Raw genomic sequence first — 22,534 nt, 5'->3', positions numbered from 1 at the left:
AGTAGGCAGCAGAAAAAGTGCGTTCTCGTGGCAGCCCCAGTGGCCTAATGGATAAGGCATTGGCCTCCTAAGCCAGGGATTGTGGGTTCGAGTCCCATCTGGGGTGGTCTTTTTTTTTTCCTCCTTTCCCTCTGGCTGTAGCATTGCTCTCCGTTTTCTGATGCCTGGTCGCAGCGGGGCGCCTCGACGCTGAACAGGTGCTGGGTGGGAGCTATTCTCATAACGACCTGAATGCGGCTTTCGCGACCCTGCTGTAATGTAAGCCCCTGGACAAGGTGGGTGCCCACCATCTGCGGCTGAGCCGCTTTCATTAGCCGCGCTCACACCACGCGCTTCGACATCCATCCTCGGCTGCTATGGTTCCGGCGCCCCTCAACCCCGTGAGCGCGCGTCGCTCCGCCCAACGGCCGACGGGGGCTCTCGACCTTCGGCATCTGACCTCTACTGATGGGCGAAAAACTGCGCGAGCCGCCCGCTTTCTGATTGGTCGATGCGGCGCGTCGCCGGCGCCTGATTGGCGAAGGGAGAGGAGCGGGAAGATGGCGGCGCTGGGCTCTCCGTTGCGGACGTTGCGCGGGCTGCTCCGCGAGCTACGGCATGTCAGCGGGCGCGCCTATCGCGACACGGCCGCCTACCGACACGTCCTCGCCGCCTTCCGCGCTCACCGGGTACGGCGTAGGCGGAGAGGAGGCCTCCGAGCCCTTTCCCTGCCGCCCTTTTCCCGCTGCCCTTTTCCCGCTGCCATCTCCGGGCCTCTGCTGCTTCTCCCCGCAGGTGACCAGTGAGAAGCTGTGCCGGGCCCAGCAGGAGCTGCACTTCCAGGCCGCCACCTACCTGTGCTTGCTGCGCAGCGTGCGGCAGCACCAGGCCCTGCATCGCGAGTACCACGGCCGCGGGGAGCGATCCCCCGAGGAGGTGGCGGGGCTGGTGGGCTTCAGGCTGCCCCGGCAGCCGGGGGGGAAGGGCTGAAGCCGCCCCGTGCCGCCCGCTGCTCGGCGCCGAATAAACGCCCTCGGCTCTGAAGCTGTCTTGTAGCTTGTGTGTTCTGTCCGCTTCGGGTTGGGGGGATCAGAGCTGCAGCCCGGACTCGCCACGAACTGTTTAAGGAGGTATAAACTTGTTTGTTTTATTCCCCTGAACTTGTAGGTAAGAGGACTTCAGAGTTTCCCAGTACACGAGGAATTCTGTACTTCTCTGAGAGGAAAGGCCCTATCTTTGCAGTGTTGGAGGGTGAGCACTGCTGCAGCAAAAGCATTCAGTTTGAAGACTTTGACCCACAGCTGTGGTTGTAAGTTAGAATGCAGCTGAATGAATTGCTTGTCAGTGTTCTGGACTTGGGTGACTGAGACTGCAGGTCTTCTGTGTTTCATTAAATGGAGACCTGATAGCTGCTGGTTGTACCAAATATAATGTGTACTAAAGTACTGCTTCCTATTTATTTCCATGGAAAATACAGCAGATACAAAGAGCACAATAACACTACTTGATAGAGCAAATTCTCAGATACAAAACACTGTTTTTCAACATAAGCATATGTGATAGAGTTTTGCCAGTGATAAACAAGAGCCTGTGTGCCATGCTCACAAAAATCTGCATTTGGCCATTTGGAACGTGGCTGGTCTTCCGCATCACTGTTGCCTCTGCTGAAACACAGCACTCACCTCATCACGGTGCTCACATCCCCTGTTTGGTTTCCATAAACATTCAGCAAAGATGAGTGAATGTCACTGTGTGCCATTTTTTCCCCATGGAGGAATTCAGTGACACACCTTTGCTTCCACGTTAGATGCCATTTTTTCCGATTGCCCTTCTGTCTCAAAGCAACAAAATGTAATGGAATGCTGGTGGGAAGGTACAACTTCTACAGCCATACCACCAACATCTGCTCTGACATGGGCCAACATAATAAAATAGGAGGCATTACTTTCAAGCAGCCCTCGTATAAATCATGTTATGATGAGCTATAGTCACAATAACACCACTTCTCTCTTCTCACAATCTGGAACAGTGAATCGTTTTTTTTATCAGAGGAAAATAGCAGCTCCAATTGTTGCTGCCCACTTCTCAGAAGAGGCTCAAATTCTGTGCAGTATGTGTAAGAAATCTGTAATCAGGGTAACTTACAGTGGAGGTTTGCTTGTAATTGAGGAGCTTAAAATGACACTAACAAAAGAGTGCTTCTTTTGGCTTTACTACCAGGGAAAACAAAGCATGCTATCAGAAAGCACTGCACACAAAATAGCTTTGTCTAATAAAATCAGAATAATTTGAGTTGGAAGGAACCTTTAAAGGCCACCCAGTCCAAATCCCCTGCAATGAACAGGGACAACTACAAGTTGCTCAGACCATCCCCATCCTGAAGCTTGAGTGTCTCCAGTGATGGGGCAACCACCACCACCGCTCTGGGCAACCTGCCCCAGTGCCACTACCCTGCTAAAAAGTCTGTCCCCTTCTTACAGCCCCCTGTTAGATTCTGAAAGGCCACTCTCAGGTCTCTCCAGAGCCTTCTCTTCTCCAGTCTGAACAGCCCCAGCTCTCTCAACATGTCCTCATAGGGAGGCATTCCATCCCTTGGATCACTTAAACGGCCCTCCTCTGGATGTGTTCCCACAGATCCACTTCTTTGTAATGAGGACTTCCTGTCTGGCCGCAGCACTCTAGGTGGGATCTCACAGTGCAGAGCAGAGGGGCAGGATCACCTCTTTCTCCCTACTGACCATACTCCATTTGATACAGCTTTCAGTTGGCTTTCTGGGCCGTGAGGGCACGCTGCTGACTCACGTCCCTTACTTCCAAGTCCTTTTCGCACAGGCTGTGCTCCATCCTTATATGCTCCAGCTTGTACTGGTAGCAGGGGTTGGCACAACCCATGTGCAGACCTCACACTTAGTTTTATTGAACCTAATGCGGTTCTCCTGGGCCCACTGCTCGAGCATATCTTTGGTAGAATCCTCAGGTGTGTCAACCACACTACACAGCTCAGTGTCATCTGCAAACTACTGAGGATACACTCGATCCAACTACCTAAATCCACATGCTATCCTTTTTCCTTAACACCAGCCCAGCCCCAGGCACAGGAGATGGGCACAGCAGATGGCCGGGGAGATCTGGGTGATGTGGGTCAGGTAAGATGCAAGTGGTAAGCCGTAAGGTTTTGTAGGCTATAAATTGCATTGGCAGTTCTGCAGTCTCACCAGCTGAACAAGGGGAAAGCTTTTGATTTACTTTCTGAGTGGATTGAGGATTCGCCCCATCCAACACCTACTGTATACCATAATGACGACCAAAACCAAATCTGACAAAGGAAACAATAAATCCAGGGCATGTTCAGACTGCGTGAGGATCTCCGGGCCAGGAATTTTTCCACAAACACCTTCTAAGAACTACTTTTGTGGGGATTCATTGCATCTTCCCCACAGTTCATGTTGAATCCCGACTGGGGCGGGGCGGCTTTTTTGTGTCGCCTTTTCTTTCGGTTGCATCGAGCAAAGTCTGACAGTGTAACGCGTCCCCTGTCTGCGGGCGGCAGATTCACAGCTGGGCCAGTCCCTGTACCAGTCGGCGGCTGCGGCCGGGCGCTAGAGGGCAACACGGCGGCCGCAGGCACAACAAAGCGCCCGCCGCCGCCAGGCCCGACGCCGCGCACCCGCTGACGGGGCGGGCTCCCCTCGGGGCCGCCCGCCTAGCCCGTGTCTCACGGCGCCTGCGCGGAGCCTCCCGCCCAATCACCGCGCGAGAAGCCGCCCGGCCCAATCGGCGGCCTCGCCGCGCCGCGCGTCACCGCGCGCGGCGGCCAATCAGAGAGTGCCAAAGGCTCCGTCCGCGATGACGTCGCGGAGCGGGTGAAGGGGGGGGGGGCGTACGACGCGTGCGCGCGGGTTTCCGTTAGCGCTGGCGCGCGCGCGTGGCAGGCGTGAGAGGAAGCGGGCGGCCAGGCGGGGGGAGGGGAGGCGGCAGCGGCGGGTCCGGCGCGGGGCGGGCTTCGCGCTCCGTCCTCCGTCCGCGGCACGGCCATAAGCAGCGCCCGCTTCGTCCCCGGCGGCGGTGTCGCTGCGCGAGTCCGCGAGTGACGCGAGGGGGAGGGCCGAGAGCCTCGGGCCTTGTAGGCCGCAGGGAGTCGGCGAGACTCGGCCGGGCCGGGCCGCCCCCGCGCGCTCAAGATGTCGGCGCAGGCCCAGATGCGCGCCATGCTGGACCAGCTCATGGGCACGTCCCGGGACGGTAAGCGGCTCCGCAGGGACCGGGGGGGGGGAGGGGGGAAGGGAACGGGGGGAGCGGGGCGGGGCGGGGCCGCCGGAGCCCTCGAAGTCGCGGCGGCTGCGGGCGGTGATTGGCGGCGCCGCGGGGCGGAGCTGCGTTCGGCCGCCGCCGCCGATCGGCGGCGGCGCTTCCCGCGGGCCCCGCCCAGAGCGGGGCTTTCCTCCGGGTCGGGCGGGGGGGGGCGAGCGAGAAAATGGCCCCGGGGCCAGGGCCGCCACTGCAGCATCGGCCTGTCGCGTTATTTTTTGACTGAAGTGTGACCCAGATCCTCATTATAGCCAGCAGGTGAGACTGCTGTTGCCTCCTGAAAGGGGACTTAGTTACTCAAGTGGACGAATCCCTCTTGCTCTTAGTTATGTTTTGTTTTTCTTTTTTCCCCCCCGCAAAAATCTTTCCTGATAGCCTGATATTTAGAGGCAGCAATTCTGAGAGAGGTGCTTTAGGCGCAGCCAGGCTTCTGGTCGGTGGAAGATTCGATGGCAGTGGTCTGTAATCCAGATGGCCTGGGGACTGCTTGAGAACAGGGGGTCCCAATAAGCTGTGTAGTGCTTCATTTATAAATGAGAGAATACTGCACCTGAGGGCTGGCAGTAATTAGAGATTACATGAGTATTCTGCATGCTGTAGTTCTTTCTGCAGGCACGCTGCATGTTTGTTGAAGCTTTGTGTGGAGTTAATGATTATTATCTGTTTCCTCGTGCATTCGCTGGGCAGGCCGCATGTGCTGGTGCTCAGTTGTTGGGGCTGGGACAGCACCACCTTCCTGACAGTTCTTTTAATCTAGAGTTTTAATTATAATAAAACTCCTAACAAAAAGCATTCATGATGCATTGCATAAGGGTGTCCCTGTGAAGACAGGAGTTGTACTCAGGGCCCCTTATGGGTTTCTTCCAATTCAGGGAGTTTCATTCTTCGGTAAACACATTGGAAAACTACCGTTATGCAGAAGTTGCCTTCTAGAGCACTGCTGGCTGCTGAGTTGTCAGCATGCAGGACCTAATGAAGCACACTGTTCTTGTCCCTGAAGATTTTGAGTGCTTCCTGTTGCAGCTGTGTGTGGCTGCACACTCAGCATGGCAGGATAGCACAGTGCTTGGGCAGTTCAGCTCATTCTGGTCAGCACCCCAGTGGCTGTGTCTGAGAGCTTTTGAGGGCTGGATGAAAGATACAAATGCAGGAGTTGCTGTTGTGGTTTTTGAATGTGTTTTCCATTGGGCCATAGGAGAAGAATGTGATTTACCTCAGGGAACTGCTAAAAAGTGAAAATGACAGTTAGGTATACGACCTAAGGTGGGAAAAACAACATCATACTAATTTCCTTTGCTTTTGTGAGAAAGCAGTTATTTTGCTGATTACAGGACTCCCCCTTCCCGCCCACCTTCTAAATCCAGAACAGCGGCTGCTGAACTGAAACTGACTGGTGGGACAGGAAGCTTCTAAATAGCACAGTCAGAATGAGGAAAGATAAGGAGAAAAGGCTGTTTGTAATACTGGCTGCCATTATTAAGTTAAGTGGGGAATTGAGGATCACCAACACCACTCTGGTTCTTAAAAAGTAGAAAGTGTAGTGGAACATTGTTTAATCTAAAATGTTTCCAGGGCTGATCATCGTCCTTTTGAGTGAAGCTGGTACTTAATAAATTCAAGGCCATGCTCAAGGTCATTGAAATACTGCTAGCCCTGAGAGTAAAGGGGTTTTAATTTTTTTTCCCCCATTTTGTCCATTACCTTTGATGAATCCTCTGTTTCTAGCAATGTGCAAATCACAGCTTTCAGTGAAATGGGGCTGTCCATCTCCTGGATAAGTCTGGATAGGTCACAGTTCATGATTGCCCTTGCATCTGTCCCCATCGCCTTTCATTTTCCTCTGCCTGGCCATAGAATTGACTTGAAAACGCTTCTAAAAATCGTGTATGGGTGGGATTTGTGTCTGATGTTGTTCAGAATGACCAGAATGTGTTTGAACGTCCCCATTAATAGAATGTTGTACTCACTGCAGCCTGGTGGTGTTTTTTTGGTGAGGGGAGGTACCTAGAATGTGCAGGCTTAACATTTTCACCCGTGGGAAATTGGAAATCTGGTGTCTTCTGTGAGAATAGTGCTAACTCAGAGCAAATGATGTTTCTTGAATATGTGGCCTATGTTGCTTTTTCAGAGCTTATAATATTCTCTGTAGAGTATACGAATGTGCTCCAAAGTGAAGTATTCAAGTAGTGTAGTTATTAAATGCTGTTAAGTCTTGTTGAGCTCCGAGAACGCCTAAAATCACTGTTCTGTGTTGGTCAAAGAGAATATCACATAAATTACAAGGACCAAGCTCAGCGAGGAGCTTCTCTATTTCAAACAGAATTAATTGCCCAGCGTGTGGCTTCCCAGAGCCGTGCTGTGCTGGGCCTGCCCCTGTGCTGTACCCTTTCCCCAGGGGCCCCATGCGTGTGGGCAGGGAGAGCTGAGAGCTGTGTTCTTTGGTGGTCTGCTCCTTCCCTGAGTTCTGGCAGTGGGAGAGATGCGCTTGGGGTCAAACTGCTCTCTCCACGTGTGCTGCCTGCTGGGAGAGGCTTAAGTATAAACTGCTGAATAGATACTGTGGGTTCCCCAAATACTGGGAAATAACGAGTGCAGAAGATAAGGTCCTGACCCTACCTACTTACATCCACGTGTTTTTTCCGTGTTGTTTTTCAGAGCTAGCAGTTAAGCAAAATGACTGTCATACCTGACAGTTGTTAAGAGATGATTTAGAGGTGAATTTAGTGCTGATGACCAGGGCTGTGTGAATTTGTCACTCAGATATGTGGAGTAAGCTGAGAGACTGAAAAGTATGAATTTTTAAATTACTTTAAATAACTTTTCAGCTCTGAGATTCATGAAATAGTACTAATGGCATGGTTAGGTAATGCCTTTTTTGTCATCTCTATGCTCTAGAAAATAGGAATGATCCTTGCACATAGGTTTGCAGCTGTTACAAGTTGTGACTTTGCTTCTCAAGCAAAATCTTCACATCATGCCATCAGTACCCCGGGAGTACTTACTATTATTTTCATAGTGGCACAGTAGGGTCACTGCTTGGGAGAGCAGTGCAGGCCCAGGTGAGACCAGGACACACCTTGAAACATCCAATACTTGTATATAATTAGCACTACACCAAAGCCATGTTCTAGTCTAAGAACATGGCAGAGATTCTGTATAGATAGATAAATGCAGACAGATAAATGGTGTGCTTTAGAAGTTTACCTGTAGTCATGAAGATGTTCTCCCAAGCTTCCTAACAAATACTGCATTGTGTGACTAGCAGGAACTTATTCATCTTTGGAGCCTTTAAATGTTTGGAACACATATATGTGTCAGTCAGCCCCTCTGTGCTTCACCTGATGTTTGTTTGAGCTGTACATGGAGACCTTAACTAGAATCTGTAGCTGTGACTAGCAAAGCATTTCCTTGTTCTCTGTGTTCTTCTTGCACTGAAAGTTTTAAAATGCAGCAGAGATCTTTGCACACAAAGAACTTCAAATAATATTAATTTCTCGTGTGTAAATTTTGCGTGAAACTTTTATCAAGAGACCTTTAGAGCAAGTCCTCAGGAAATGTAAATTGGCTGCTAACACAGAGCCTCTGGTGTGACTGTGCAAATCTGACCTCTTCGTGAGGAGAGGGAAGCAATGGCTTTTGTGTCACTGCCATGTGAGTGCAAATACCTTCCCAGCAAAGGAAAAGCAGCAAAAAGCATCTTGAATGTGTGAATTTCAGCAGAACCTACCCCAAGTGTGCAACTGGTAGCAACTCAGGAATCTGACAGTATAGCCACGCATACTCTGTGAAAAGATCAGTCCAGTCAGATGGCTTGAGGAAAATGTTTGTGCTTAGTGAGTTGTGCCTATTTGCTGGCTTCGTTAATAAGTTTCAGTAGCCCAGCCCTTAGAGAGCTGTGTCAGGTATTAGCAGCGCTCAGTCAGAATTAGCTTCCCATGGGAGACAGCAGCAGTACCTCCTGCAACTGTATGAGGTTCTGCTAAGGAAAGGTGCTGAGTGTTTGTTGTAAGATGCTTGCTTTGCTGATAAAATTTGATATATAGTTTTTAACATGATATTACACGATCAGTAGATTCACATTTGTTCTGCTGGACTGTGATGAAAATCTCCGAGGGCTGCTCCAAAAGCAATGCCTGCTATTTTATTATGTTGGCTGGCAATATTAGAGGTGGATGTTGGTGGTATGGCAGCGGGGGGCAGGCTGACAAAATGGCGTCTGGTGTGGAAGTGCGTGTGAAGGAGGGGTCATTGCATTCCCCACGTGGAAAAAATGGCACCCATTGATATTTGCTGAAGGTTTGTGGAGACCAAACAGTGGATGTGAGAGCAGTGAGGTGGTGCACGGTGCATTCCAGCAGCAGGGACAGCAGCAGATTTAACAAGTGCAGCATGTTTCTCGCTGGTGAAAACGCATGGCTAATAACGTGTTGAAAGCTAGTGTTTTGAAACTGAGAATTTGCTCTAACTAAGAGTGTTGCTGTGCTCTGTGTTGTAGTTTCCATGAAAGTAAATGGGAAGCATTACTTTTGGAGCAACCTATGCAATACAGGATAAGAAATATGATTTGGGCAAGGCACACTGTGTGAAACCAGAGCTGCTGCTTGATGGAAAAAAAAAGTTATTTTTTTTCTGTTACCTCAATATACATTTTACCAATGGTGGTTTTCTTCAGTGGAAAAAAAAATGTCATTGGACACACTGGAGTGGCTTACAGTAATAGATATTGTCTCCTCTGATTTCTTTAATGAGCACGAGTGCTAAAGATCAAGGGTTAAATAAGTTGCTATTCTGAGCTAATGTAATGATTTACCTATTAAAGTAGAACTTAGGAGGTCTGAAATATTAGTGGTAGTGTCCTCTTTAGCAGTGTTTAAGGCTGCTTCTAAAAATTAGATGCCTGCAACTACTTGATCCTTGGATCTGTTTTCTTTTTGCAGAATATGTAAAGCCTTTAAGTACTCCTAACAGTTCTTTGGCGTTGGCCTATGGAGTGTGCCCCAGCTTAAGTATAGTTTGCTGCAGAGAAGTGTGGTATGGGCTGTCTGACCTCTGAAGCCCTGGGTTTAGGAATGGTTACGTTTGCATTCCTGTGGGTGCCTCTGAGAAAGCACCTCTGAGTCTGCAGTGTGCTGAGTGTTGTGCGTAGCATGGATCTGTGGGTCTCATTTGCCCCCTCCAGCAGCCCACGTAGCCCCCAGAGGTCGTGACCCTCTGCAGATGACTGATGTGTAGGCTGGCAGCAGGCTGCATCTTCTGCTTTGCCAGCAGTTCTGTGCCATTCTGGGGGTACTGGAGCTTACAAAGTGATGAGAAAATAAAATATATTTTCTTTGGAGGCAGTTGGGGTTTGGAAGAAGTTCTAAGAGGGATATACAATTCAGTTATCTGTAAGAGGTTGGACAAAGCACCTTTTCTTTCTTTCTAAATCAGAAACAGCACAGATTAGAAAGAATGGGGAATGTAGATAAGAAGGTGTATGTACTGGAGCGCTCTGTGTGCGGGAGCCTCTCTGGAGGTCTGAAATGCCAGACCAAAAGCACTGTGCAGAAATATGAATGCCAGTTGCAGTGTAAACGTGGAATACATTTACAAGGCTGCCATTTGATCTGTTCCTAGTACCTCTTTATTTTCTCTGTTGTCTTGTCCCAGTTTGGTGATTATGGTTGTCACGTTAGCCCCTTAGAGGGAAAGAGCCCATGTTGCAGAGTCAGTCACTAATTGCATACAAACACAACGACCTCTGGACATTGAGGTAATGTCTGTGAAAATCTTCTTTCCAACTTTACCTAGGGAACCGTCAGTCTCTCAGCAATTTCCTAGTCTTGGGAACTCCTTAACTGCTGCTAGGTTAGTGCCCAATAGCCGTCAGCTGCCTTTTTTTCAACAGTTCTCTTGATTTTGTTCATTTGTCTTTATGTAGAAGAATCTTTACAGTCAACGTGTATTTCTAGATGCTGTGTTAAAATTGCTGGCAGAGTCTATTATTCTATACAAACTGAACAATCTGGCCCCTTGTTTTATTTATAAAGGTTCAATGTATCTTTGCCTGTCTACATCAATCTGCAAGGGAGTGTCAGAAAGGCCCCGCATTCGCCGAGCCGTGAGTTATCGCTAACTTTTCAGATGTGTTAATGAATGTGGAACAAACGCAGTTGTGTTTTAAAACAAACAAACAACAACGAACTATGGATCCACCTCCTAAAAAGCAAACCAAAACATGGAATTCTTTACTGCAGTAGCAGGCATGATTACAAAGGGATTGCTCTAAATTTTTAGCGGTGTGAGTAACAGTGGTAAGTTTAACCTCCAGAAAACCTATTGCTGAACTGCTTTGAAGCTGCCTTCAGCCTGTGGATTACTGGGTTTAGCTGTTGTATCCCTGCAGTCAAATTAAGCACGTGGTGTTTTGGGGAACTTTTGTTTGCTTAATAATCTGAAACTGGGCCCAGCTGAAAATGCTATATTAGCATCCTATGCATGGAGTATAAATGTGATTGTATCATGAGAAAGGCTGAATGTGTTTTTTTTTTTCCTTAATTCCCCTCTGTCATATTTACTTAAGTAATGGATTTGACTTTTTGAATTGTTTAATAAATTCAAAATTCTCAGCATTTCCAATCATCGAGTCATAAAAATGTAGTGACTGCAAAATGCATCCATGTTCTTTATAGTACTTGAAGAAATGGATAAGATTGCTATATGAACTCATTGCACGTCTCTTTTCACTCAGCAACCCTCCTTGCTTCAGTAATTCACCAGTAGGTTTTCAATGATTAAACATTTGAACAAGTTTTTATTTTTTTATGAATAAATAGATGAATACTGAGAGATTAAGGTGTTTCATCATGCCTGTATCTTAACAGCAAGAGAGCTGTAGCAGCAACCTCTCTTCTGAATCTCAGTGACAATGACGTTATGACTTGAAGGAAAGCATATTTCCCAACCCCCCTTCCTTCCCCCCAAATACCAGCTGGTGACTTTGATTTGGAGACTTCAGGTCTTGCTGCCAGGTGGGGTTCTTTAAACTTGCAATTGGATGTCAGTGTGCACAGGTTGATGCCTCTGCTGATGCTGGAACTGCAACCTGCCATGATGAAGATGCAATTAAGATGTTCCCATCCCAACAAACAGCATGTAGGAAAAACGATGTATTATGGCTTATCATGCAGTTATATGCAAACATCTGTAAAATCATTTTGCATATAGGCTGTCCATATGTTTGACTGACTTTTTTTTTTTCAAGGTTTTTAAGCATTTAAATTCATTCCTCTGCCAACTCTTTTTGCTACTCCTATCAGAAGTAAGAGGGTGCTTTGCTTCAAAAAGCGAAACAATAAAATGAGTTTCAGGTGGGATTCAGTGAAGACTCACTATGTATCACTTTGTTTATGAAGCTGCTTTTATTTGCTAATTGTTGCAAAGAAATACATTGCTATTTTGTACAAAACCTGAATAGAGCTTGTTTAACAAATGCTGTTGTAGCAAAGTATTTTAAAGCTAATACTGCCCTTCTGGGTTCAAGCACTTTCCACACTACATTTTTGTAGGGGAAGTATGAGAGTATTCTTGAATAGCACTGTAGAGCATTAAAATATGTATTTGTGGTTTTGGCTTTATTTGGCAAAGAAGCATAGAGTGTTTTAAGTTCTAGTCTCCGTAGGCCTTCACTACATGACAGGACAGTGTTAATGCTTTGCATGTAACTTGCACTGTGTGTCTGGCTTCCCCAGATTTCTAACCCGGGTTGTGTTGGTTTCTATGTTGCAGGTGACACGACCCGCCAGCGAATCAAGTTCAGTGATGACAGAGTGTGCAAGAGTCACCTCCTCAACTGCTGCCCTCATGATGTCCTCTCTGGAACTGTACGTAACCGAGTGCCTTGCTTCGTTTAGTTCAGAATGGCAACATTGAATTCTTTGGTCTTTTTTAATATCTGTTGACTTTGTGCTTTTCAACCACAGGTTGGATTCGTGCCAACTTGTATACAAAAATGGAATTTTGTATTACAGAGGCTTTTTCTCTCCATTTCTGGCACTGTATGTTAGTTATTACTCAGAAATTCATATTTGTTTGCTGTGGCATACAAAACCTAAAACAGATCAGGCTACCTATTTAAATTATGCTGTAACAAAGTGTTTATACACCGGTAGTGTTGTAACTAGCAGAAATACTCCTATACAATTCTGTACAAACGCATGAAGTTACTTCCTTAAAACTTCCTGTTGGCATCTGAATGGGGAAGAGAAGTTTGTATTATTTTTTTATTATTATTATAAATTCAGTTGCATTTTTGTGAAAGCAGTTGAAAGTACCAATAATTGCATTTCTAGAAGCTGAAATATGTTGTGCATAAGTGACAAAGTGCATGACATCCAGTTACTGTCCTATTTTTACAGATTTAAGGCAATTTAAAAATCTCCAGTTGTAGTATATTAATAACTTGGCTTGGATTTTTGATTCTGTATCAGAGGTTCCTATGTAGGAACAAAGCACTCTGACATGTGCCAGTAACTTTTCTAGAGCAGTGGTGCTTCAGTCTGGGGTGCCTTTGTGAAAGGCAGGGAAGTTATGCTGATTATGGAAAAAGGATGTACATGTGGGCAGATACCTCAAAACAGCTGATAGGTGAGTGTGTTGATGTGCTGGGTCTCACTTGCCTACTATTCTTAATACAGCACTTCAGTAGGTTTTCTTATTTGTGTTGGCAGAGGAGAAAATAAGCACTGGAAAATATGTCTTAAGGGCTATTAGAAGTATTAATAATAAGCATTTTTAGTTCTCTGTACCTTACTTTTTGAAATGACTGACTTGATTGGAGTCTTCAGTAAAATACAGAATAAAGTCCATTTCCAAGATGAAAAACTGGAATATGCAGACTTGGTAACTGGTTTACCTGTGTCTCATCCTTCAATATGAATAGCTGTCATCTTAAATAACCATGATATTTCTGGTAAATCAGAGGGCTTTGAAGACTCACGCCTATACTAAATTTGTTTGCTTTACTTACTTTGTCATTTCTTGTACTGATAGACCAATAATTACAGTTTCTTTCCTTTCATTGAGAAGTCCCTAGAAAAGTGGATGCAACTTTAATTATTATGAAACACATCAGCAGGAGGCAAAACGAGTAGAGAACTGAACTAGAGAATTTAAGATTTGTCTTAATATAAAAGGCAGTGGAATAGAAAAGCTCCCCTTGTTCAGCCCCTCCTGAAGGCTTGTGCCTCCTTTGCCTTGGCCTCGTGTGATGTGTTAGGTGTCAAATTGAACATAATGCATGCTGAAGCTAAGGCAGTGTAAGTGATAACAATTTGATAACAATGCTTTATGTATCATTATTGGGCATGTATATGTGCATGTGTAGGTCTATTTTTCAGCTATTTTATGTGTCACTCTGAAGTGGAGGGGAAGAGGAAGATGTCCCCCATCTGTTATGTTGTCTGGCGCTTTAGTTGCGTGGTGAACAAAAGACCTCATGGCTGGGGACATAAATGCATGCTACAGAAATGTCTGAAGTCATTGTTCAGAATTCACAGAGTCCTTTTAGAATGTTAGTTTGACAGCTTTCCACTGTGGTATAATTTCCATAAGCAAATACTTTTAGAATGGCTGTTGTTAGCAAGTAAGAGTTGTTTATAGTTCTAAAGGTTCTAGGTAGCATCCAATAATACCTCTTACAGTGCAGATCAGGCATGTAGGCTGTGCCTGTCTATGAGTGTGTTGGTTCTTGCTTAAAGCTCTCTTCTGTCTCATTCTGAGTTGTTCTGCTGCTGCTCTTGGAGTATTTATTCAGTGAGTATATGTCACTTGCTTTCTTCCTCAAAATTCAAGTAGGCATCAGGTGACAAAATGTGATCCATGATGTCATTCTAGGTCCAGCAGATCAGTGACTGGCCTAATGCTGTCAGTGGGAGTAGAAGCAGGGGGCGCATCAGAAGCAGGCATTATAGTAATACCCATCCAGTGTTCTGCTGTTCAGTGTTCTTAAGAAGCACGCTTCCTACCTTAGCAGCACAGCTATTAGAAGAGCAGAGAGCAATTAGTGTGTCTGACAGGTTATTGATGATTTGGGAAATGAAGATGGATTTATTTCCTGAGTTTTGAGAGGAAAATTGTAGTGTATCTTAATGATCAAGATTGATATGTGACGAGGATTGTGTGACTTTGAATTCAACGTTAGAATGTTATGCTTATGCAAAAAAATAAGTTCTGTTGATTGGTTTATATGGTTAAATCTCTTCATTGACTGCATTGTCAATAAAATACTAGCTGTGAATTGCCAATTTTTTTTGCTGTATCTGCCTTCTTCTGAAAGGCACACTACTGCTCCCCTCTGCAAAATGCAGACTGCTGTGCTACTCTGTTCCACCCACTTCTTCAGAAGCACTTGAGGAAGGCGCACAGATGTATGAAACAAATAAAGCTACTGCTATCAGTAGAATATGTTAATTCAGTTTGTTCTTTAATGGCAGAATACCCAAAACTCCACTAAGGAACACGTGCTGATTTCCCTTGAAGATAAAATCGCGTTCCCCAGGCTGCACTGTGTGTCAGCAACAGTAGTGCGCATGTGCCTTTAGTAGAAGATTGGAAAGTTTGTTTTGTCCAGATCTCTGTGAATCTCATCTCTTCTGTCTTTGGATGCAGTGTCTGCTTCTTTCTTTTTAAGAATATTGTATGAGTTCTTCTGGGCTTCTCAAGAACGTTTAGAGTTGTTATTTTCGTCAGATGACTTTGATCAGATTTATTTTTTGGTTATCATTAGAAGTGTTTACTGGGGGGAAAAAGACCACAAGACAACAACAAACAAACTCACAAATGATTAAAGGTTTTGAATTTTGAGTTTTATTAGGAGGTTTCCAATGTCTAGATGGGCAACAATGCACAGATTCGGACTCCTTAGAGCTTCCTTTTGTACTCCTCTGTCTTACTTCCTTGGAGTAGCTTGTCATGGTAAAATAGTCCTTCCTGGAAACCTAAATATTTGATTGAGGGCTATAAGTCATAAAAACTAACTCTGTTTCAACGTTAAATTTTCTTCTGGGTGCTTTGCCACCAGAATAGTTCCTTCTGCTTCAGTTACCCTTCTCTTTCATGGAAATAATGGCCTGTGTTGAAGTTATTGGAAGACTGTTGAGTCCTAACAGCAGAAATGTAAGCAAAGGTAATAAATTGATGGAGGATGTTATAATTCTGAATGTATTGTGCCCTATGATTGTCTTGTATGTGAAGTGCCTTGTTAAGTTTGCAGCAGGCAGATCCTGAACTAGTCAGTAAGATGGCAGAAATGACTTCGTATTCAAGATTATAAAACGATGTCTGTTCAGAACCTGCTTTTAACAGTGCCTCTCACAAATGCTTTTCTGTTTTTAATTGACACTTGTTCATGCTTTGCTGTTCTGCTTTTTGAAGTGGATCACACTGGCACTGGTTCTTACATATAAGTCAGTAGTTTAAGTGTTTGCTCATTCATTCCAAGATGAGAATTTTATAATGAGATTATGAAGTCTGTGAGCCCTGTCTTTTAGGGCACAGAAAGTCACTAAGACAAAAAAAGAAATAAAAATTGTTAAGTGATAAAGACTTAACGCTTGCTTTACCTTTTTAGCCTCAGTAAATGCTGATAGTCTTGTGATGGTTGATATTTTTGTTTGTTTTTCAAACCATGGTTTTTGAGTTCCTTTTCATCAGTGTTACAAAAATGTTTTTCCATATCTGTGTACACATAGATATGTGTGTGTATTATGACATTGGGACTGAAACTGCATATGTAGAAGTCAGGTGACTCCTTTTTAACGGCGCGGCCCTCTCAAGTAGCAGTCTGTGGATGTAAATGTTATGCTGTCTTCTGCAGGTTTTACAAGACTGGCAAGAATGTGTTTTTTCTATTTTCGTGAGTCTGTGTCTGAGTTGTAGTGGTTGAAGTGATAATGTAGTGACATTTAAAGCAAATACCTTCAGTAAGGTTAAAAGTAATCAAGTCCTGAACACTTAAAGTAGTAACTGGCAGCTTGCCTTTGACAGCCCCAGCAGGTCAGTGCTTCTGCAGTGACCTTTGTTTGCTTGTTTTATTACATTGATTGTCCTTTCCTGTTGAGAGGTAAATGTCACAAGTATTTTATGTGACCTTGCAAATTGTGGTTGAGAAATTTCTTTCTACTGGGTGAACTTTATCTACTTTTGTGCATTTGTTGAGGTAGGTTGCTTTTTGTGTTTTGTTTTTCAAGTCCTCAAAATATGCTGTTGGTGCAGTCCTACAGTTAAGTGCATGGTTAGGCTCATGAGTTCCTTGCACCCAGCCCTTCAGGAGTCGTGCTGGCTGGGACCTTGGTTTAGCAACATGCTTTGAGACGTCTTATCTTTAAGCTCATTAGGGTGGAGTTCTGTTCCAGATAAAGACACCTAAATTTAGGTTCCATCTGAGGAGCTCAGTGTCCAAGATCTATTTCACATGCCACTGGGTGCCCCTCTGAAGGTGGGCTCAATGCATCTGGTCTCATTGCACTGTATGCTCAGATTGTTTTACTGTGGAAGAGCAGTTGGGTTAGTCCTCACATCTGCAAATAGGTGTGTTTAAGTACCTGCATTTAGGTGTTTTCATCTGGAGCTGGTATCTTTGTCAGTAGTTCCATAGGCTTGGTGGAAGTATTCCATGCTTAAAACTCAGTGTTGCTGATGTGATTATTTCATGTTCTGCTAGAGGTTATCAGCAGATCGGTTTAGGTTTGATTTGATCACGTGAACTGCTTTAACCTTTGCAGATGAAATTAGGCTTGCATAAGCCACCTCGATTCCTAGTCTTCAACCTAGAGACGATGAATTTCTGTATGCACTGTTGAGACAGTAAGTGATCACATCAGTCTCTTTAGACGTATTCTTAATTAGTTTGACCAGTGCTTAAAGAACAACTTATTTTACCACGTTCCATTTTAATGAGCGTAATTTATGTAGAAGGGTTGGGTTGTTCATTTTTTATCATTGCTCTTCAGTATGGTTGTCTGACTTTAGCACTTAATAGCCTGATTATAAATTAACATTAAAGAAACAGATATCTCACTTAAAAGTGAGGCGTTGTTGCCAGCTTTATCTTTCAGGGAAAATCTATTCTAAGATACTGAAGCCTTCAGAAGTAGGTAAAATTAAAGAGGGCAACATTCTTCTTGACACTCTTGGTAAAGGGAGAGGTGTAGTACCTCCAGAACACAACGTTTCCTCTCAGATCAGAATTTCACAAACAAATTCTCTTGCTGAACACGAGCTGTTTTGGTGGGGCTGCCTTTTTAACTAGAAAGAATTCTCCACAGAAATGCTGTTCAGAGTATCACCTCTCAGAACACATCCAAGATGTGTGCTGGTTTTAGGAACTTTGATTGTGTGCGATACTCTGTCACACCTCTCAACATCAGTCCTTTGTGTTTTAGGTCGGTTTGGCTTCTATATGCTTTTACTGCAGACCTTACTGTGTGCATCCAGTAATCTAAACTTTGATGTCAGAAGAATATATAGTACTTGTAAAAGCATGAAGATGAGAAGCTTCTTGTAGATTGCTCAAGACCTGAAAACAAAACCTTAGGTTCATGGTTTCAAGAACAGCACCACGTCTGATGCTTTAGTCTGTTCAGCTACTGATGTCAGCTTCTTTGAGTGCACACTTATTTTTCATAAAAGCTCTTCAGCTTCTGTGTTGCTGATATTCTGGACACTTCTTCCTTGCCTGTATATACTGAAGCAGGGCAGTGATCTTTCTGTACCTGATTTGATTGACACGGTACCAAGCATCAACAGGAAGCGAATGTTTTTGTGTTAATACAGTTCTATCCATTTTCATGGATGGGATGACAAAAATAATTACTGACTCATTTCAGTATGAGGTTTATGGGGATTAAAAGTGAGTTATCTACACCTCAGCTCTGGGAAATCAAGCATCTTTAATTGCCTGTTTACAGTGAACGAAAGAAGAAAAAAGTGTTATGACAAAGGTTAGCAAGTTGTAGCAAATCACTTTTTTCTTAAATAGAGCTCTGCAGCAGGAGAAGATCTGCATGTGGTTGCTAAACTGTTTTCTGGACTAAATCTTCAGCAGTAACCTTCCTTTGTGATAAAGATTCTCAGGATAGGAATTTTTCTGAAGTTAATGTTCAGTAAAAATGCAATAGCTGCAAAAAGTCCTGATGGTATGTATGGCTTCTCATATTCAATAAACAAGTTATATCTTGCCTGAGGACGTAATTTTTCCCTTCCTTTCATTGCTTTGCTCGTCAAGATTCCTCTGTAAATCACTTCAAGTAGCATAAGCCTGTCTAAAACTTCATTGCTGATGTGATGATTTTATGTGCATGCTATTTAAGCCTTCAGCAGTAGTTTGAAACCTGAACATCCCTTACAGCCACCTTCTGTTTCAAATATGATTGATCTTGAATGGTTGGCTGTCTCTGCCTTGATTTTGGTCTTGAATGACTGTTCTTTGCCTTTGGGGTAAGGCACAACTTGGCATCAGATTGCAACATGGACGTGTGGAACGTGAAAATAATATCTTGCTGTATCTTCTGGCCTTCTTCACCTCCTGTTCATCTATTTTGCAGATGGTCTTATGAGCCAAACTGTGTGAGCTTCTCTGTGGTTAGCAAGATCCTCAGCAGTTCCAATCCAGTGTAGACTTTTGACAGTAATGAATCATCCCTGATATGAACCAACTTTGCCTAACGTATACCAGAAGTGTATATTTTAACCTGACCTTATGTGTAACATGTAAATTGGCTAAACTTTTAAACTTTCGTCTATGTTTCTGAGCTTGGTTTTACTAACAGTTTTTAAGATAAACATTCAGTAGTAATAGTTCTGTTTAAGTATTTTCAAAGCAGTAGCCAGAGCTACTACAGGCTGCACTACAGAGCTGTTCTAACAATGATAGAATTTCTTCAGCAGCAAAGCCAACAAAAAGAAATCCAGTTTCACTTGTATATGCTTGTTGTTCCTCTCTGTTATGCCCCCTGAGCATTTAGAAGGCTCTGTCTGTCAAGCCCCATGAGCATTTAGAAGGCTGTGCTCAAAGCTGGATTGAAGAGAAGGAAGCATTTCAACACAGCTTCTTCTCATTGTGATGCTAACAAAAGAAAATGCTACATCACCTCCCTCCCACAGCCCCCTGAAGATTGCAGCTACTTTTATTGATGCTACTCAGGAGTTTGTGAAATGACATCTTGGTACTGTAAGAGATCCTAGCTACTCAGGTCCCCTATTATGCTTCCCCCCGTGTTTTGGCAACACCTCTGTTTGTGTGGCTGCCTGGCGTGTTGGACAAAGGTACTCTACTGAAAAATTACCTCAGTTTTTTGCTTGCTGAGGTGTTTTTTCTCAGTTGATACTCTAATGTGCTGGTAGGGGGGAGGCACAGGGTGGTGGTGAAGGGAGGGCAGAATTGTTTTTCAGTGGTAGTGATGGTTCAAAATAGTTTCCAGGCTACACGATGGAGTAAGAAGGAAACAGATTTAATCAAAATTCTTTTTGCTGTACAGTGTGCAAATTTCAATTTTAAGCCCGTATTTGTTATACCAAATAAAATTGAGTGCTCTTCTTGGTAATATCCTACATTAGGCTAAAGATTAGTGATACAATAAATGAATTTGCTTTAGTTCATGCTTCCTTCCTGTCCTATTGTAGGCCAGTTTTAGATTATGAATAAAATATCTATACTTTTTCTTCTCCGATTCATAAGGACAGTGTGGCACTCAGCTTGTCTCTACTCATCAGCAAAATGTTTTGAAGAGGTTTTTTTTTTTTTTTTTGCTACATGTGATCTGAGAATATTTTTAAGTAGCACTTAACAGTGATGTTGTGGTTGCAGTTATTCCAGATAATGATCATAGCCAGAACATCTATATTGTGAACTGTGTGGAAAGATCAGATCAAGCACTTGACCATTTAATTGCTAATTATTTGTAGGAATCTTGGTTCTCTTGTTTTAGTTCAAGACAGAATGTTCTACTTCAGTGACTTTTCTTGCACTTTCAGTAAAAATAACTTATGCAGATCAGTAACATTAGTCTGTCACATGAACAGCCATCACAGAATAAGCTGTATACTCTGTCTTTATATTTTTTGTCATCATTAATGCATCTTTAATAGAAATCTGGGTTTGTCTTTAAAGATTTATTAAGTTAAAATATCTCCATAAGGGAGATGATTTGCTTCAGCATGATTTCCTTTAACAGTCAAATATTATAACTTTGTTCTTGCATATACTGCTTGTTATACTACTTTCCCTGTGTCTCTTTTCAGAGAATGGACCTTGGAGAATGTCTGAAGGTGCATGACCTGGCATTAAGGGCAGACTATGAAATAGCATCCAAAGATCAAGATTTCTTCTTTGAACTTGATGTATGTATTTTGTCACAATGGTGGAGAGAAAGTGTAACTTGCACGCGCTGGGGGAGATAAACTGAGCAGCAAACAGTCAGATTTGGTGCACAAGGAAGGAAAACTTTTGGAAAATAATTTTTTAAATGTTTGTTTACATGGCTCATCATGATCATGTGCAAGCACTTGAATTTCTAGTCATCTCAAGGTAGGATTGTTGATAACCTTACAAAAACAGATAAGTATGAACCTGCATGCTGTCTTAGCAGTAACAATCATTGAGCCAATGCTATGCAGTGTATAATTTGAAGAAAGGCTTATATTCTTGTTGGGGGAGGAAAAAATCATTTTGTACTGGGAGTATCAAATGATATGCTGTGTCTCAGTACATTGTCTGAGTAATGCAGTTATGAACTCCCAGCTAGGAAGTTGGTCTTGAGCACAGATAAAAGGTTTGGATTTGTTGTTGCTGGGGGTGGATGATGTTAATATACCTCACAGCTTAAAACCCTGGTGGAACAATGTGTTAGTATTGCATGCATTAGTAAGGTGAAGTGAATATATCTATCCTTTCAGAAATTTTAATGCATGTTATAAATGCTGGCTGCTTCTTAGCGAATAAGAGTTGAGACAGAATCCCTTCCACGTTCCTGCGAGTACTTGTACATTTTGACAATGTGTAGACAGCTTTTTGAAATGTTAGTGTGATTATACACCTTAAGCTGTTATGTTATTGTTTTATAAGTTTCCCCAAGAAAGCCTTTTAAAAGTTAACCTTAAGCCAGGAATTTGTTGAAGGTAATGAAGTACTAGTGTTCTTTACAGTGTTAATTAGTATTCTGTTGGTGTTTTAGGCAATGGACCACCTGCAGTCATTTATTGCGGACTGTGACAGGAGAACAGAAGTTGCTAAGAAGAGATTAGCAGAAACCCAAGAAGAGATCAGTGCTGAAGTTGCAGCTAAAGTAAGCATGTAAAAGCGTGTAATTGCTGAAGTTATTTTGGAGGTCTGTTGTTTTAAAAGAAACCAGACTACTTGAACTGAGAATTCATGCTGATGAATCTATAAACAAAACACTTCATGTGGTCTTCTTCTAACTGAAAAAAAGTTCTGTCATTTTTCTGCAAATATATGTGCCAGGAGGGATGGTTGTATAAATAGTAATTTTGCAAGTTGCATTGGCAACAGTGTGAATTACTTGAAATTTCTGAACAAGATCCTGTTCCAGAGCTGCTTTGGTTTCTAAGCCTCTTTCTGTGTGTTGATGTGAGACAGTTGTTTCCCTGTTATTTGGAGAACTCCTCTGCATGCTTCCTTTTAATTTTATCCTGTGAATTTTGCATATAAGAATAGCTCAGTATTGGCTCACGTTATTTTTCCATAACTAAGACTGTTTCCTTTGTTGAGCCTTTCTTCCTCTTTCAAGGCTGAACGAGTTCATGAATTGAATGAAGAAATTGGGAAGCTACTGGCCAAAGTAGAACAGCTAGGAGCTGATGGAAATGTGGAAGAATCTCAAAAAGTAATGGATGAAGTGGAGAAGGCCCGGGTAAAGAAGAGAGAAGCTGAAGTAAGTTGATTATTTAAGGCTTGTGGGATGGAGAGGACAAAATTAAATTAGTAACTGTAGTGCAAGATGTCTTAGCTACAGTTGCTTCCTTAGCTTTATATGAAACCAAGGGATTTGCTTTGTGTGTAGGAGAAGTTAAATGCACTAAACATTAAAATACACTCCTGTGCTATTAGAGTTGCACTTATTTCCTTTGGTGATGCATTTAGCTGTGCTGGCTGCTACATCTCTTGTGTCTGTGTTTGTGGGGACTTAATCATCTTGTTGGATCTCACAGCTCTGTGGTAACCCCACTGTTGATTGTGATGTGCTGGGGTGTG

At 43.5% G+C, this 22,534-nt stretch overlaps 2 protein-coding genes and 1 non-coding gene across 8 annotated transcripts in view; all 3 read left to right on the top strand.

Annotated features, from left to right (window-relative positions):
• The first annotated feature begins 33 nt into the window (after nt 1-33).
• Nucleotides 34-106, top strand: TRNAR-CCU (transfer RNA arginine (anticodon CCU)). The gene has a single exon. It is a non-coding gene; the product is annotated as a tRNA-Arg (tRNA).
• A 248-nt stretch (nt 107-354) lies between these two features.
• FMC1 (formation of mitochondrial complex V assembly factor 1 homolog) lies at nt 355-1,023 on the top strand. The gene is made up of 2 exons (XM_052668417.1): nt 355-668; nt 775-1,023. Exons 1-2 carry the CDS (start codon nt 357-359, stop codon nt 967-969), a joined length of 507 nt encoding a protein of 168 aa, XP_052524377.1. The 5' UTR covers nt 355-356; the 3' UTR covers nt 970-1,023.
• Nucleotides 1,024-3,949: 2,926 nt separating this feature from the next.
• The window catches only part of LUC7L2 (LUC7 like 2, pre-mRNA splicing factor), a 30,432-nt gene continuing 11,847 nt past the window's right edge, over nt 3,950-22,534 (top strand). Inside the window, exons 1-6 of one of the 6 annotated variants that reach the window (XM_052668386.1) lie at nt 3,950-4,221; nt 10,317-10,387; nt 12,055-12,149; nt 20,566-20,664; nt 21,498-21,608; nt 22,071-22,214. In XM_052668386.1, coding sequence (XP_052524346.1) covers nt 20,569-20,664; nt 21,498-21,608; nt 22,071-22,214 — 351 coding nt within the window. In that variant the 5' untranslated portion in view covers nt 3,950-4,221; nt 10,317-10,387; nt 12,055-12,149; nt 20,566-20,568. Of the gene's footprint in view, nt 4,222-4,525; nt 4,546-9,005; nt 10,040-10,316; nt 10,388-10,413; nt 11,422-11,534; nt 11,637-12,054; nt 12,150-20,565; nt 20,665-21,497; nt 21,609-22,070; nt 22,215-22,534 lie in introns of those variants that run through there. The other 5 variants (XM_052668380.1, XM_052668381.1, XM_052668384.1 and 2 more) reach the window with 5 other exon arrangements.

This window comes from Tympanuchus pallidicinctus, unplaced genomic scaffold (genome assembly GCF_026119805.1).
Source record: "Tympanuchus pallidicinctus isolate F22 unplaced genomic scaffold, pur_lepc_1.0 scaffold8, whole genome shotgun sequence".
Taxonomy (NCBI): Eukaryota; Metazoa; Chordata; class Aves; order Galliformes; family Phasianidae; genus Tympanuchus; species Tympanuchus pallidicinctus.
This window is presented reverse-complemented; position numbering and strand designations above follow the sequence as displayed.

Excerpts from the sequence above, each read along its gene's own strand:
- FMC1 (XM_052668417.1), top strand. The coding sequence starts at position 357 with ATGGTTCCGGCGCCCCTCAACCCCGTGAGCGCGCGTCGCTCCGCCCAA. Across the intron at positions 669-774 it reads CCGCCTTCCGCGCTCACCGG|GTGACCAGTGAGAAGCTGTG; the intron begins GTACGGCGTAGG and ends TTCTCCCCGCAG.